A 15,616-nucleotide genomic window follows, 5' to 3' on the forward strand; every position below is an offset into this window, starting at 1 on the left:
TCGACAAAATAGAAACGAGCTCGAGCTCGAGCAAAAATGAAGGAATTCGACGAGCTAGAGCTCGAGGTCGAGCTCGACAAAATAGACTCGAGGTCGAGCTCAAGCCTGCCAAAAGAAGCGAGCTCGGCTCGTTCATACCCCTAGAGAGTTAGATGTTACACTTACTTATTTATATCGAGTGAATTTCAACCTTAGATTTGATTAAATAATCATTCACTAAGTACATATACACATGGGTGTGTGTGTAATTATGTGTAATGTCGTTTCAATTTTGAGTAAGATAGTATTGATTTTGAACGTGATTCTGACTCTTCTTTTCTACTCTAACTTTGGCTAAATTCAAAACACAAAAACTGCGGGCAACATTTATTAATTTATTCATATATTTCTCACCCGACATCGAATATTAATGATTCAAGTTGGATTAGTGAGCTAACTTAAAAAAATACAAATTAATGTGTTATGAATTTAACCAAATTCAAACCCAAAATCGTCAAAATCACGTATGAATTCGAAACGGTATTATTACAACTGAAACAACATTTCTCACGTTGAAATTTGGCAAAATAAATTGCTAGATAAATATGCATGATGAATTAATTGTAACTTCAAGTTCAAGGATAAATAAATACGAATCGATATATTAAAATTAAATTTCCACAACAACATTATAACAAAGAATGTAACATATATATATATATATATATATATATATATATATATATATATATATATATATATATATATATATATATATATATATATATATATATTATGAACATGCATGTTGATAATTCCACCTCAAAAATGAACAAACAATCTAGAAGAAGATTATCTATTACATATATATATATATATATATATATGTGTATATATGTGTTAAAACACTGGCAAAACCCTACTGGTTGTTGTTGTTGCCGTCAGTTGTATTATTTACGTTGGGGTTAGCGCCCGCCGTTGTTCTGAGCTTGATTTCCGCCGATAATGGAGGAGATCGCCGCCGCTAGTGCCGCCGTGAAATTCGGATCGGCGGTTATCGCACTCACTGTGTCGGCATACGACGTCGTCTGAGGCATATGCAGACCCGAAAACTTGGATTGGTTGTACATATCTTGAGGATTCAACATGTTCGGGTTCGGGTTCGGGTTCGGGTTATTCGGAACGGCAAATGGAATCTGGAATTGCGGGCCGGGTCGTTGGAACTGCAACGGGTTCGGGCTCTGGGTTAGATCCAGCGTGATTGTCGGGAACGGCGCGGAAGCCGAGATAGTTGCCACGTTGGACGAACACGGCAGAATCGTTCTCGTCAGGAAATTCGGATTCATAAACCCGTCGGCGCTCGACATCGAGCCGGAGAGGAGCATGTTAGCGGCGGAGGAGGTTGTGGCCGCCATCGCCATGGCCGCCGGCGGCAGCGGGTGGTTGTGGTTCCCTTCGTAGGTTGTGGTCAGGATCGTCCGATCCTCTGCGCACCTCTGAACCTGCTTCCGAACCGGACAACCAACCGCCATCGTACACCTGTAATACGCACGTGGGCATGGGTTCCCCTTCGCCATCTTTTGCCCGTATTTCCGCCATTGACATCCATCCGAAATCTTCACAATTAAAAAAAAAAAAAAATTATTATGAGTTTATTTCATTCAACACCCCTATGTTATGTCAAATTGCAAAAAGAACCCCCATATTATAAAGATTAGCAAAAAGCCCATTATGAACTATGAAGCTGTTTTTTTAGAACACAACCCCCTAAATAATGCGTTTCAAGGGGTAATTTTCTAATAAAATTAAATAAAAGAGGAATAAGTACTAATATTTATTATAATATGGAGTGTTTTTAGCAATTCGATATAATACAGGGATGTTGAATGCAATTAATGCGTATAATTATTCAGTTAATAATTAATTAATTAATTAATTACCATGGGAGCTTCGGATCTCGCTCGAACCGAGACACGAGCCTTACGCATCATGGTGGCTTCGGTCGATTGTTCAACGGGCTTAGTGTGGTCCAATTTTGGAGCCTTATTAGGGGAATATTCTCGGTTTTGATCCTCTCGGTCAATTATATTAGGCGATTCGGCAATTGAAATCGTCCTTTCTTCCGAAGACGAATCGGATCGTTCATCGGATAATATTCGATTCGACAAATCGAAGAATTGTCGCGGAACTACCAATCCTCCATCTTCGTGTTTCTTTATTTCGGGTTCTCTAACAACAATCTGAAGATTGAATATTAATTAATTACTAAGGAACTTATAATTAATTCAAGGCTAATTAAATTAAATTAATTAATGAATTAATTAGTACCTGCTGATTATCATGGTTAAGTTGTGTGGTTGGATTTTGCTGCTTTTGCATCATGGTCACGAGGTGCATCTGAAGTGAGGTGTAGTTACTGCTAACCTGAGTTAGCATCCCTCTTAACCTCTGGTTCTCACCATTCATTCTTTCTAACTCAACTTGAAGTTGCCCAAGCTATTATTATATATCATGAAAATTGCATATAATTTGTCAAAAAAAAAAAAAGAAAGAAAGAAAATTGCATATAATTATCAAAACCCTATATTGATGAATAGTTCTTTAAAAAAAAAAAAAAAAAAAAACCCATGATTTTAAATTACGTAATTACCTCGATTTTGGCACGCATATCTTCGACACCGGAGGAAACCCCGTCGTCCACCGTGGATTGATCGCTCCCGGTGTTGGCAGTCAGAAGTTGCAAACCAGTCTAAACACAAAATTAAAATGTCAATTGAACGAAAACAAATCAATATAATTTATAATAAAAAAAATATAATATAATAAATAAAAAAAATTAAAGTTAATTAATTATAAGTTCTAACAAGCAAACTCACGTTTACTTCAGCAACAGAATGGATTTCCTTCTTGACTAGGGTATTATTATGAACTTGACGATCGTTATCAAACGGCCTCTTCTTATCGGAGAAAAAGTCCACTTCCCCACGAACCGCCGCCGCCGCCGGAGGTGTGGGATGCTCGTCGCCACCGCTAGAATTCATGACCGGAAACATGTTGAGGGTACTTCCGTAATTGTTCCGATGATTGTTATTATTAATCAACGTAGGACTTGAAGTCGAAGTACTAAACAACCCGAAACTCGATTTGTTGTTGCAGAAAAACCCGGATTGGTCGGAGTTTTCGAGGGTTAGACACCAGCCTTTGTCCATAAATAAGATCAAGAAAACGAAGAAGATCTAAATTATTAGGCTCTGAATTTATTTATTTATTTTGGTTTATTTAAGGGAAGAAAGAATGGAGGGTTAAAATTAAACGGGCGTGAAAGAGAGTGTAAGAAAGAAAGTCTGTTACAAATGCAACGAACGAGCCTATATATACACATATGTGGCTGCATGCAATTCCTTTAGTTTTATTTATTCTATTTATTTATCCGGAAATTAATAAATAGAAATGAAAATTAATTAAATATATTTTTTTTAAATTTACTAGGTGAAAGGGTTTTAAGGACAGAGATGACGTAAGGTGGTGCGTCAGGGTAGGGTATGCCAGCTGGCATTGGCCCCATATCTTAGACTTTTGAGAAATTCGTGACGGAAATGAGACTGAGTTTGACCCGTTCGAAGAGAGGGAGAGAGAAGATATTTGTATTTGGGCGGGTAAGTGGGTCGGATCGGGTCGGGTCGGGCCGGCGAATGGCTTAAAGTAAAAAATCCACCGTCGCTAGGTATGCGGCGCGTTCCACGTGATGAAAATGAAGAGGAAAGAGAGATAGACAAACTATTGAGGAAGTCAACGAATTTTGACGGCAAATCTATTGTTTAATGTTTACTTGTTTAATCACTCACACGAATATATATATTAATTAGATTATTACTCTATAAATATATTTTTATCATAATTAGAAAAAAAAAATAGTAAGCTAAGGTAATTAGTTTGGAAATAGTCGATTTCTACTATTATTCATTTTTTTTCATAAATATATTGTGAATTATTTATATAATTTACTAAGTTATAAAAATATGTAAAAGCCGGCTGAACGAGACTTTTCGAGTTTCTAACAACTAAAAATCAATCCAATTGTACATAAGCCTTACACTTGAAATAGATGACGGTGGAATTCAAACTCATGATTTAGTGAAGTGTATAATTTAAAATTAATATCTTCAATATAATTATTGTTCAGAATTTAATAATCGAATAAAACCTAGTCATACACCTAGTTATTTTTATCAGGTGGATTTCAACTATAAATCTGATTAAAAAACCGTCTACGAAGCACATATATACAGGAATGTGTGTGTAGTTAATTATATGTAGGTCTACAGTTGATATACACTCAATCTATATAACCGAATGTAGCATCTAACTACTTAGTAATAAACGAGATATTTGTGAACGGGTTTGATTGAGAGTTGACCGCGACGGTTACTAGATAAGCAAGTGGTAAGAATAAGATACATGTTAGCCTTGGCCATTTGCATAGACTTTTTGGACCATACTTCTTGACTCCACACATACAAAAAAGTATGGTCCAACATTTATTTCTCTTGTGAATTAACTGTTATTACCACTAATTATATTTTGAAAGACTATGTAAATAGATGGGCAAATTGCATAAATTAATTTCATGATGTATTAAAGAAAATTATTTTATTATATCACCAAATTTAAATATATTTTTTTTTTATTTCTTATTCTCTAATTGGGATCTGAAAATAAAATCGAATAAAATTATATTTTTCTTACAGAATAAGGTTTAATTTTAAGTATAATAAATAATAAAAAAATATGGTGTATTATTGGTCAATGACTTAGACAAATGGACTACGCGTGAACTTCTCAAAGGCTGTCATAAACTCACATCGTTATCACTACTGACTAGTAAGCATGTAGTAATACATCTCCCAAATTTTTTCTTTACTCTAATTAATTCCCAACTACTAAATAAATGGATGTAATTAAATGGAATATATATATCGGTATATTCGATATTTGTCGGCATAATCCAATAATAAAGTATAATTACATTCATAAGCCGCCTCATTAGTAGAGTAAAAAGAGCGCAACAAATCCCGTAATGGATTACCTAGCGATTGGAAAAAAGTGAACTTGTGTTAATTGATTCATGTTCGAATTTTCTTGACAACAGTTGCTAGATCGAGTTTGTTACACATGGTTAGCTTAGTGTGATTTACGTATCTTGTATAATTTGCATGCAAACTATTATACGAGTATGTATGTTTACACAATGCACCTCTATTATTGGCTGCAGGTTCATTTATTACCCAAAAAAGTTGCAATATCTAAGGACCATAATTCGATCCTTCAATCTAGGGGTGGTAAATGAGCTAAGCCGGCTCGTGATCTCGATGAGCCGACTCGATAAAAAGCTCGAAAAATATGTTTCTATAACTTATTTTTATTTTTATAGTTAGATAAACAATTTATACTAATGAAATAAAGTAATATTAATATAAAAATTAGAAAAATAAAAAATAAAAATTAACAAAATGAGCTAAACTTGAGCTCGATAAATCCGCTTGAGCTTGAGCCTAGAAAATAAAAGCTCGATGAGCTCGAGCTCGCAAAATTCGACACGAACTTGAGCTTGAGCCTGGAAATTCTGGGAAGCTCGGCTCGTTCACAATCCTACTCTAATCAATTTATCAAGAATCAATTATAGTCGACACACAAATATATATATATATATATATATATATATATATATATATATATATATATATATATATATATATATATATATATATATATATATATATATATATATATATACCTATTCTTGATTGTGTGGCTCCCATGTCAAACATGAAAGACAAAAACTTTTCTTTCCCAATTTTCTAAGAAAACATGTTTTGATCAAATAATGGTCAACACCATGACCCCAGCACGCTTTTCTTTGTCCAACAACTATTCTTACTATTAATCTTCTAATTACTCACTAATCACAATTATTAAGTAAAAATTGAGAAAATCAACTCTTTTATTACTCCATTAGGAAGAGAAGAGCAAAAATGGCGACAAGGTCAACAAAGCGAGCAACAAAGTCAGAGACAAAGTAAACAAATGAACACTAAAATCGCGTTTGTGGACAAATTGAGAGTTGACTGAGATTTTCTCTGACCAACGTACACCGACCACGTGGCTTACTTCTACGACGTAGAATTTTTTTGTATATGAGCGTTGAAATCAAAATTAATTAATTTCAGAGATACTTTGATTATAATATTGATTTATTTATTTAATTACGACTAGCTGGCTTTTTTTTTTTAATTTTATTTATTTGAGAGACCCTCCACTTTCTATTTATTTTCTTACAAGGCCTTCAATTTTGGGAGTATTTTATAAAATTAATTTTTGATTTATACATTTTTGGGTAAATTACAACCATTTCCCTTAGGTATGGTCAAATTACGAAAATCCCCCACTTGCTTGGATAATTACATTTACCCCTCAATTATGAATCTTCTTACACCACCACCCTTATGGTGTCAAATTCAACATAATCATCTAGATTCCGTGAAATGTGCTCTAGTTTGTACTCGTTTTGTGTAAATTTACAGTTTCTGATGCACCACAATCTGATATATGCAAGCCAAAAAACACATCTTATGATCATCTTACTTCAAAATGTAGAGCTCAAATGGGATAAAACGGCTACAAAAGTGATAATATTCCATATAATCAAGAAGATTTCACTAAATTTGAAACCGCAATGGTGAATGTGTAAGAAAATTTACCTTATTTTATAATACAAAAATCCATACCCGCTACAGGTGATATTTTCAAAACTTATACCCATCCTATTAGTTAACGGGACACGGATTACCTGATGAATCTGAGGCGGGGCGAGGGTGGGTACCGACGGGTCGGGTTAAATTACCATCCCTATTTTCAGTATTGAATTTATGAGTATGATATTTCCAAAAACGAAATAAGTTGGAATATTAATTATAGACGTGGGTGCTAGTTACCAAGGTGCCAAATTGAGTACCAAATTCATTTAATTATTATCAAGAATCATCAATCAATGTGTACAGAGAAAAAAATGAATCAGATTCAAATCCAGCAATTTTCTTATTAATTTCCCATGCTTCATGTGGGGAACTCAAATTGTTCAAGTCATTGACTTGAATTTTAATTTAATTTTTTTTAATACCTAACTCTTAATATATAATATGTCAAATAATAGGTAGCTCACATCAAATTAATGCGTGATAATAGACTCCCTAACTGTATAAAATTCAAATTAAAAAATAATAAATAGTCGAGACGATCACAATCGACACTATTAATACATTAATACGATTTCTGACTTTCCGGTATCTAAATCGGTGCAAGAAATTTCATAGAACGTACTTAAGGAAAATATGTTTAATAATTTTCTCGGTGTTTGTGGAAAAAGGTTTCAACTATGGAGTATTTTGAAATAAGAGAAGTATCAATTTTGAAATAAGAGAAGTATCAATTTTGAAAATTGGTGTGAAATGACATTTGATTTCAATCCGAAGCTGTAAAGTTGAATTTTGGATTATTAATCAAAATCGAATTTTGGATTATTAATCAAAATCGAATTTTGGATTGATTGGCAATTTGGCACGTCTCAATCAAATAAGAACACGTTTGTCTTATTTTCCTAGCACGATCCAAACATTACTAAAAAGAAATTTGTGAGCAAGAGATCCCAATTTCCTCTAAAATGCAATAAATGAGGAATATGTGTTCACATTGTAATATATATATATATATATATATATATATATATATATATATATATTATTTTTGAAACAACTCAAGAAAAAATGAGCTAGACAGTAATACAAACACCTTGCAAACACGCTGAGATATCAAAGCAAACAAAAAACCTTAAAAACGGCGTTTCTAAACACATAATTGAAAACAAAAATAAAGAAAAGAACAAATTTATAGTGGTTCAGTATCTCTCAAGCAAAATCTGTAGGATTGAATTCTCTCCGATCCACTCGATTCTACCTCTCAAGTTTTCTCTCTTTGTACTCTCTCGATCGTTTCTCTCTTGCTTCTAACTGAATGTACAACAACACAATGTACTACACATGCAGTACGTGCATAACATGCATTTTGTAACTGTTTTCAACTGTGTCGATAGATCGATTCAGTCTTCTAGATTCCTCGATGCTGTTATATTTTGTTATTCTAGCTTGGTTCACCTTAGCTCGAGCTCAGCAAACACTAGGCCAAAACAGAACACTGGCGATGAAAACTTGCGACGAAAACAAGAGCTTTGCGACGATTTTTTCATGATTACGACGAAACAAAATCGTCGCGATGGCGGCCCAAAATCGACGCTCTGGGTCTCGTCGCAAAATCTGCGACGAATATTTTTTCCGTCGTAGATATTGCGACGAATAATCCAAATCGTCGCAATAATTAGCTTTTCCAAGAAAATTGATTTTCTTTATTATTGCGATGAAATATATTATTTTCGTCGCACGTGGTTGCAACGTTTTAATATTTATGGTTGCAAAGGATTGCGACTTTTATGTCAAAATCGTCGCAATTTTTTTTAATATTATTGCGTCGAAATAATGGATTTCACAAATATAATATTCTCTTTTGCGACGATTCATATATTCGTTGCAACTGCAACTATTTTTTTTTTTTTAATAAATTCAATTTTTCATTATTTCTAATGACCAATTAAACATGTCTTATCAATTGCAATAAATCAAAATTAACTATTATATCAAATATCAAAACACATTAAAATTTATGTCTTACATTAAAATTAAATATTAAAGTAGCACACAAACATGAATTAAAAAAATACATAAAAACTTTAAGTCGTACATAAAAACGAATTAAAGTTTCACACAAACATGAATCTAAAAACGACATAACCAGGTAAGTACAGTACATGTGAAACATAATCTGCGGGACGTCAAACTAGAGCTATCTCTCCAAGCAACATCGGCCAGGTGCACATTTCAAAGCCTTCTGGCACCTGAAATCCTGTATGATCATGGAAATAAGCAACATCACAGTTAAAGAATTATTTAAAAGAAAAAAAATTCAACAATTACACAGAATACTCAGTCTCTTTATCTGAACAGATAATACTTTGAAAATTAGGGATATGGACAAAATACAAATCAACAGCAAAATAACTACCAAATGTTTGTGTATTTATTAGGTATTTAAATGGCACTTACGAGGCCTTCCCCTGATATGAATTCCAAAGGCTTATTGGCCGCTCTTGTATCATAGAAAATCGTATTTTCTTCATTTAGAAGCATCCCCTTGTAGTGAACATGTAACAGGCTTTCTCGAAGAGGGCAATCCATTGAAATTCACCTAACTATTTGCAAAGAAAACACATAGAATAAAGTTTAGCAAATTAAGATCCAAATAATTCATTGCAAATTCACCTAATCATTTTATTCTATGAGAAAGTTAAATTGTCACACGTGGATACAAGCCTAGTATGGCAAATACACATCCAAGATCTAACTTGTGAAATTTCAACAAGCACATTTTGCTAATAGATAAATCGATCATGGTAATTAACGAGCTCAATGCCACTGCATGTCATACAATCTGATGTGTCTCCCTTTTCTTTATGATTTTTTTCTATTTACTCCTCTCTAATATTATTAATTACTCCAAACACATTTTAATCGTGATAAATAATATGTTTTAGCTAACCTCCAATTTCTGCCCGCGTAGACTCAACAACTCCATCTAGTGTACGAATTGTACATTGATATATAACCTGCACGAAATTAGCAGACCTTAAGAAAATGCCATTCCACATATGTTCATGCTAATAGCAACAAAGGAATTGGCTAAATAAAACAGTGCCAAACCTGATTGTCGTCGCTAGGTGTTTTTTCACCAGCTCCAAGCCTTATCAGAGCTTTCATCAAACTACCACGCGTAATCTTGTTCCTTCTATATATATCAATATGGATTCACAGAACCTGAAAGAGATTTAAAAAAAATATAACTACGAAATAAATGTAAAAATGGGTCTGCCTTTTGTCATCTTCAGAATCTGAATTTTTCTTATGGGGTTTAAATTCATGCTCTGACTCTTCCACTACAGCCATATTGTCACTCCACTGTTCATAGGAGATTAAAGTTTGTAATTAGCAAATTATACATCACTTACTCGAGCTCATTTTTCCTTAAGCAGTAGAACCGGAATGCCGAAGAACCCTAGGCAGTAAGCAATAATACACATGTTTAGATTAAAAAAAGTTGATTGTAAATTTGTGAAAATTGTCCTTAGCAACAACTAATTCACGCTAAACTTACCTTTTAAATTAGAAACTCTGTAAAATCACTGAAGTGGGAACAAACACACAAGGAACAGAAGCCAAGCTGTAAGAGATAATGTCTGTAGTATACTTCCAATATTTTTTTTAAAATATTGGTACATCCACAACAATTATCTCTTATAGGTGAGGTCATCTTCATTCAAATTAATATTAGGATTAGGAAAAGGACGCCCACATTTGTAGATTGCAAATGTTAAAAAAAAATGTATAAGATCAAAATAAAGTGAACAAAGAATTCATAATTATTTAAATACAACATCAATCAGCAAATACACAGCACACACAAACATATATGTATATTAATAGATATATAGATATAAAGATGAATCCAACAAAGGGAAAAAGGGGAGAGAGGCACTCACGAAAAAGGTCGACGGGCGGCAGAGGGCAAGTGGCGGAGGACGAGCGGCGCGAGTGGCGGCAACGAGCTGCGGCAGCGAGAGACGGACGCCGAGGGGCGGATCGGAGGTGTGATGACGGAGAGACTCCGCCGGATGTGTGCAGCAGGGGAGTGGCTAATTCAAGAGAAAAGAAAAATGTTCTGAAGGAGAAGAGTCGGACAATTTAGGGCTGAAAATTGAAAGACTTTGCGACGTTTTGTTATTATTAGTCGCAATTAAAGGCGGACTTTTTTCAGATTACTCATTGTCAAAGCGGGAAACATTTTTTGACTCAATTTCAGTGCGGCGTTTTTTTTATTCGTCGCAACTGTAATATTTATTTATCTATTTTTTTTTTCCCACCTGCGACGTTTCCATTTTCGACGCAACAGTTTCTTAAATGAAACTTGTAGCGACGTTTAGATACTAAATCGTCGCATTTGCATCAATATTAAAATAAAAATATTTTCTTTTGCTTGCGACGATTTTATATTTCGATGCATAAGTGATTAAATGGAAAATAAGTGCGTCGTTTTATGTAAATTCGTCGTAACTTTTTATTCTTTAAAAAAAAATTAATTTTAATGTGCGACGCTATTGTACTTTAGCCGCAATTCTGCCTGAAAATAATTTTATGAAAAGATTTGCGACGTATATTTGGTTCCGTTGCAATTTTTAAATTTTAAAAATGTTAAATTATTATTGGTTGCGACGTTTTCGTTTTTTATCGTCGCAAGTGAAGTAAGAATTAATTTTATTTATTTGTTGCGACTTTATATAATTTTAAGTCGCACGATTGCGACGAATGTGGTGAATCGTCGCAAATGTTTTTACTTTATTAGACCTCTTAATTTATTGCGACGTTTTTGGTAAATAAAGTCGCAAATATGCGACGAAACTAAAAACGTCGCAAAAATATTCGTCGCCAGTGTTGCATTTTGGCCCAGTGAAAGTTCATGATTGGTCATTAGCTTTGCTCCAATCCGCTACATTACACTCCACCATAAGCTGTATGATCGAGATCAATGTTCAACATTATCGAATACTTATTCGAATTTCTTACCAAATTGATGGGCTCTATTTTTATTTTTTTTTAACGATTCGGATTTGGCCCATTGTAGTAGTCTCTTAATTAGTTTCAATTTAATAATTATAAAATATTTTGTGCACATTGGGCCATGAGTGTTTAACTTGGTTAGGCCCAATTCTTTACTTCTACTACATTTGGGCCATTTAGTTCGACACCCATATTTATTCATCGAAAAAATTCGAAACGAAATATTATTGCATAATCAGAAATTTTCGAATCGAATACATCGAAAACTGAAAATTACATTTTTTTTTCATTCATCTATAATATAAAATACGTAATATTATTGGTATTATTAATGACACTTAATTTGTTAATACTTAATACACTATACATTTACAATTAATTTATGAAGACTTTATAAAAAATGAATAAATTGTTACTTAATATTTCATTAAAAACATTAATTAACTAATATATGTATACAAATTGAAAAATATATTCGTTAAAAACAAATAATAGTTTGATAAATGAATACCTATAAATAAAATATTCATTAATCGATATGTTGATTATTTAATATTCTACAAATCTCAAAATCTAATAGTTTATAGAAATTTAACTGTACATGCTTAATTTCCTAGAAGGATGTTAAAAGAAACCTAGAAAAGAAAGTCCTGGCATTGCGCAAATGAAAACAATAACACGTAAGAATGAGCAAAACAACAAACGATACTCAATCAAAAAAAAAAAATCCGAAAAAAATAGTGTAAAGAATTTAGAAAGAAAAAACATTAGATTACGAAACAGTGAGTCGACTCAACGAGCGAACAAGATTATCAACATTGTTGTCGAGGTACACAAAAGAGAGGTCCAGCATCGGATGTTAAGGCGGGAACCGAGGATGCTGACGCAGCAACAAAAGATTGTGATTTTAAATAATTCGGAGCGGTACTTCCGTAACCGGACGGTACAAAATAAGCCCCGTTTAGAAATATGTCTCCCGTCGTTCTCCATTTCCAGCTCTTCCAACCATTCGGAGTTGTCTCCCTTTTCGTAACCTGCCGGAAAAAAAAAATTTAAAAAAATTATTCACATACACTTTCTCAATGATTATTGTTTAATTATTAAATAATTTGTCATGGCTTAATTAATTAATTACCTGTTTAGCAGTAGCATCATTGGAAGCAAGAAAGTAGTTATTTTCGCTAAGTATGGTTGGATCGGCGCTGCCACCAATGGCGTACATTAGCCACTGGTCATATTTATTGTTAGCAACATGTGCGTATCCGTGTCTTACCCTGCGCCGCCACATAATTAATCCATCTAATTAATTACATACTTTATTATAAATAATATGTATATAATAAATATACATTTACTCGAATTATTACAATTCAATTAATTCCAATTTATTTATTATAAATCACCTTGGGAGTCTTTGGACCAATCGAGGGCCAAAGTGGTTAAAAACTACTGTCACTTTCATGCTTTTGTCAGCTGTAAATGCATCATTATGCCCTAATAACATCACCTGCAAATAATAATAATAATAATAATAATAATAATAATAATAAATAAATAAATAAATAAAATCGATTTAATAAACTATTGGAAAATAAAATCGAGAGTGGGCTGGAGTCCACCCTATTAGTTAACGTACCTTGTCGTGTTGAGTGAAGTAATTATTGGAAACCGTCACGAAATTCGACCCATGCGTGACATCGACCAGGCCATCAGCGGCACGTGCCAGATAGCAATGGTCAACCCACACATTGGACGATGAGAATATGGATATCGCATCTCCATCGCAGCCGAGCCTGTGGCCCACATGGTCCGGACTGCTCCGGACCATGCCAGGCCTACCCGGCTTGCAATCGTGAATGCTAATCCCGTGGATTATCACATGATTAACACCATCTATACTAATACACGGCCCGTTGGATATCTCAACCCTAGCACCTCTACCATCTATGGTCTTGTAACTGTTGACCATGAGCTCGTTCTCGAGAGTTATAGACATGTCGCCCTGGAAAGTGATCCAGAGTGGTTGGGTCTGGATCGCCCCGTATCTGAGCGTACCTGGTTTGGGGTTTATTGGATCGTCTGATGGATCGGTCACGATGTATATTGGTCCGTATTTTCCGCCCGTCGCACTGGAACCAAACCCGATTGCGCAATCGGCTAGGGCTTGGCGGTTAGAGGCCCAATTAGGGTTTGATCTCCAGCACGAGTCGATTTGGTTCATCAATTTGTTGCTTGAACGAGGGTAAGTTGTTGTCGATGTTTTGTTCGAACTTTTCGATGATGCATTTGCACTATAGGTTAAAATGCAATAGGCCAATAGCCATGAAAGTATGAATAAAGAAGATGGATTATTAATTGCCATGGCTGAAGGCTGAGTAGAAAGTAGTAAAGAAAAACTTATATATAGGAAATTAAATTAGATTAAATTGTTTGTGGCAAACATGTTTAATTAATTTAGACTTCAATTTTATTTAATTATTTATTTATTTATAGTTTTTTTGGGTAATAACTTAGGAGCTTCATTCAAACGTGTGAGCACGAGCTAGCCCACAAAGTTTATACGAGGACTCCAGTCTATATTATATTAATATTATATTATTGTTTAGTTGATTTTTATTGACTGTTAATTATGCTCTAGAGAGTAATATAATTGTATATATTATATATAATTAATTAGTAATTTAGTTAATTAGTTCAGTTGTGCTTCCAAGTACTATTTGAAGATTCGATATCTTTGATTATTTTTATATTATTTGTTACGCAGCATCTGTCATACATTCTCTGTTGGATAAAATTAGGAATAATGATTATTTATTTTCGATGATAAATAAGTAGTCAAAATTATTAACACAGAAAAACTAACTCAAATTCAACAAATTAAAGGGACTAAAAAAAAAGCACATATATAATAATTATATTTTTTGAAAAAGATAATTTATATGAAAAGTTCCACAAATTAAGTGAGAATTACATGATATATTTAAATATATTATACCATCCATTGTAATATATATTATAAATAATTTATATGAAAAACCCCTCAGTTTTTATAAATTACATCCAGACCCCGACAGTAGTATATTTCTTACATCCATCTCCCTGCAAAAGGTTGTAAATGTAAGAAATTTACAAATGTCAAGGCGGTAGATGTAATTATGGAACAACAAGGTTTTGTTTCGTTAATAGACCTTACTTCAGGGAGGTGTTTGTAATTTACACAATTTATAAGACCATTTTGTTTTTATTGGGCTGATCTTATTTCGTAATATGGGCTGCGAAGCAAGATTCCGCAATGCCATTTGACCCAATTGTAGTATGGGCTATTTTTCTTCATATTAATTATAAAACTATTATTTATATATATATATATATATATATATATATATATATATATATATATATATATATATATATATATATATATATATATATATATATATATATATATATATTGATAAAATATATTTATTTTATATTTTAACCAAATATTTATTCGATATTTTACCTTCCTCAAACAAAGCAAGTGAAAACCTGATTCTGGTAGATCTCGCAGTTTTGAGAACAACCCAATTTATGAATTCTACATCTGAGCTTTCGAGCAACCGAATTGATATGATTTTATTTTATTTTTTTGTGAAATGGCAAAAATATACTTTAAGGAGTTTAAACGACGTTAGATTGCCGATATTAGACATGATTCTAAATCTTTGCTCATCAATTTTCTTCCTTGGGTCGTTTTTTTCCCCTCTGATATAATCTGTTTCCACACGGATACGGTTTGAAATCCATAAAAATGAGAGAAAAAATTTGAAATTTGTATTAAGCTAACACGGAAACTTCAACTTCCTGCGTATCTATATTTT

General features: G+C 33.2%; 2 protein-coding genes and 1 long non-coding RNA gene across 6 annotated transcripts; all 3 read right to left on the minus strand.

Moving 5' to 3' along the window:
- Nucleotides 1-770: 770 nt before the first annotated feature.
- Nucleotides 771-3,325, minus strand: LOC105962225 (WRKY transcription factor 6). The gene is made up of 5 exons (XM_012986525.2): nt 2,856-3,325; nt 2,630-2,728; nt 2,308-2,475; nt 1,920-2,219; nt 771-1,595 (listed from the first exon to the last, which is right to left on the minus strand). Exons 1-5 carry the CDS (start codon nt 3,186-3,188, stop codon nt 945-947), a joined length of 1,551 nt encoding a protein of 516 aa, XP_012841979.2. The 5' UTR covers nt 3,189-3,325; the 3' UTR covers nt 771-944.
- A 5,445-nt stretch (nt 3,326-8,770) lies between these two features.
- Nucleotides 8,771-10,692, minus strand: LOC148768681 (uncharacterized). 4 transcript variants are annotated; one of them, XR_016032882.1, is made up of 6 exons: nt 10,294-10,692; nt 10,148-10,194; nt 9,843-9,956; nt 9,682-9,748; nt 9,148-9,334; nt 8,771-8,988 (listed from the first exon to the last, which is right to left on the minus strand). It is a non-coding gene; the product is annotated as an uncharacterized LOC148768681 (long non-coding RNA). The 4 variants fall into 4 exon arrangements; XR_016032880.1 differs by having other exon boundaries at nt 10,148-10,690; XR_016032881.1 differs by having other exon boundaries at nt 9,148-9,330; nt 10,148-10,689.
- Nucleotides 10,693-12,377: 1,685 nt separating this feature from the next.
- LOC105961911 (putative pectate lyase 2) lies at nt 12,378-14,115 on the minus strand. Its single transcript, XM_012986172.2, has 4 exons — nt 13,390-14,115; nt 13,157-13,260; nt 12,889-13,027; nt 12,378-12,787 (listed from the first exon to the last, which is right to left on the minus strand). The coding sequence occupies exons 1-4, from the start codon at nt 14,113-14,115 to the stop codon at nt 12,566-12,568; spliced, it is 1,191 nt and encodes a 396-aa protein (XP_012841626.2). The 3' UTR covers nt 12,378-12,565.
- Between the last annotated feature and the right edge of the window lie 1,501 nt (nt 14,116-15,616).

The sequence above is a fragment of the Erythranthe guttata genome, chromosome 8 (assembly GCF_056151865.1).
Source record: "Erythranthe guttata isolate IM_541 chromosome 8, IM_541, whole genome shotgun sequence".
Taxonomy (NCBI): Eukaryota; Viridiplantae; Streptophyta; class Magnoliopsida; order Lamiales; family Phrymaceae; genus Erythranthe; species Erythranthe guttata.

Bases quoted from the DNA above. Each gene is read 5' to 3' on its own strand.
- LOC105961911 (XM_012986172.2), bottom strand. From the start codon at position 14,115: ATGGCAATTAATAATCCATCTTCTTTATTCATACTTTCATGGCTATTG. The intron at 13,028-13,156 runs GTGATTTATAAT...GTGGCGGCGCAG, and splicing joins TTGGTCCAAAGACTCCCAAG to GGTAAGACACGGATACGCAC. The intron at 12,788-12,888 runs GTAATTAATTAA...TTTTTCCGGCAG, and splicing joins ATGATGCTACTGCTAAACAG to GTTACGAAAAGGGAGACAAC.
- LOC105962225 (XM_012986525.2), bottom strand. From the start codon at position 3,188: ATGGACAAAGGCTGGTGTCTAACCCTCGAAAACTCCGACCAATCCGGG. The intron at 2,729-2,855 runs GTGAGTTTGCTT...TTTTGTGTTTAG, and splicing joins ATTCTGTTGCTGAAGTAAAC to ACTGGTTTGCAACTTCTGAC. The intron at 2,220-2,307 runs GTACTAATTAAT...TTCAATCTTCAG, and splicing joins TTAACCATGATAATCAGCAG to ATTGTTGTTAGAGAACCCGA.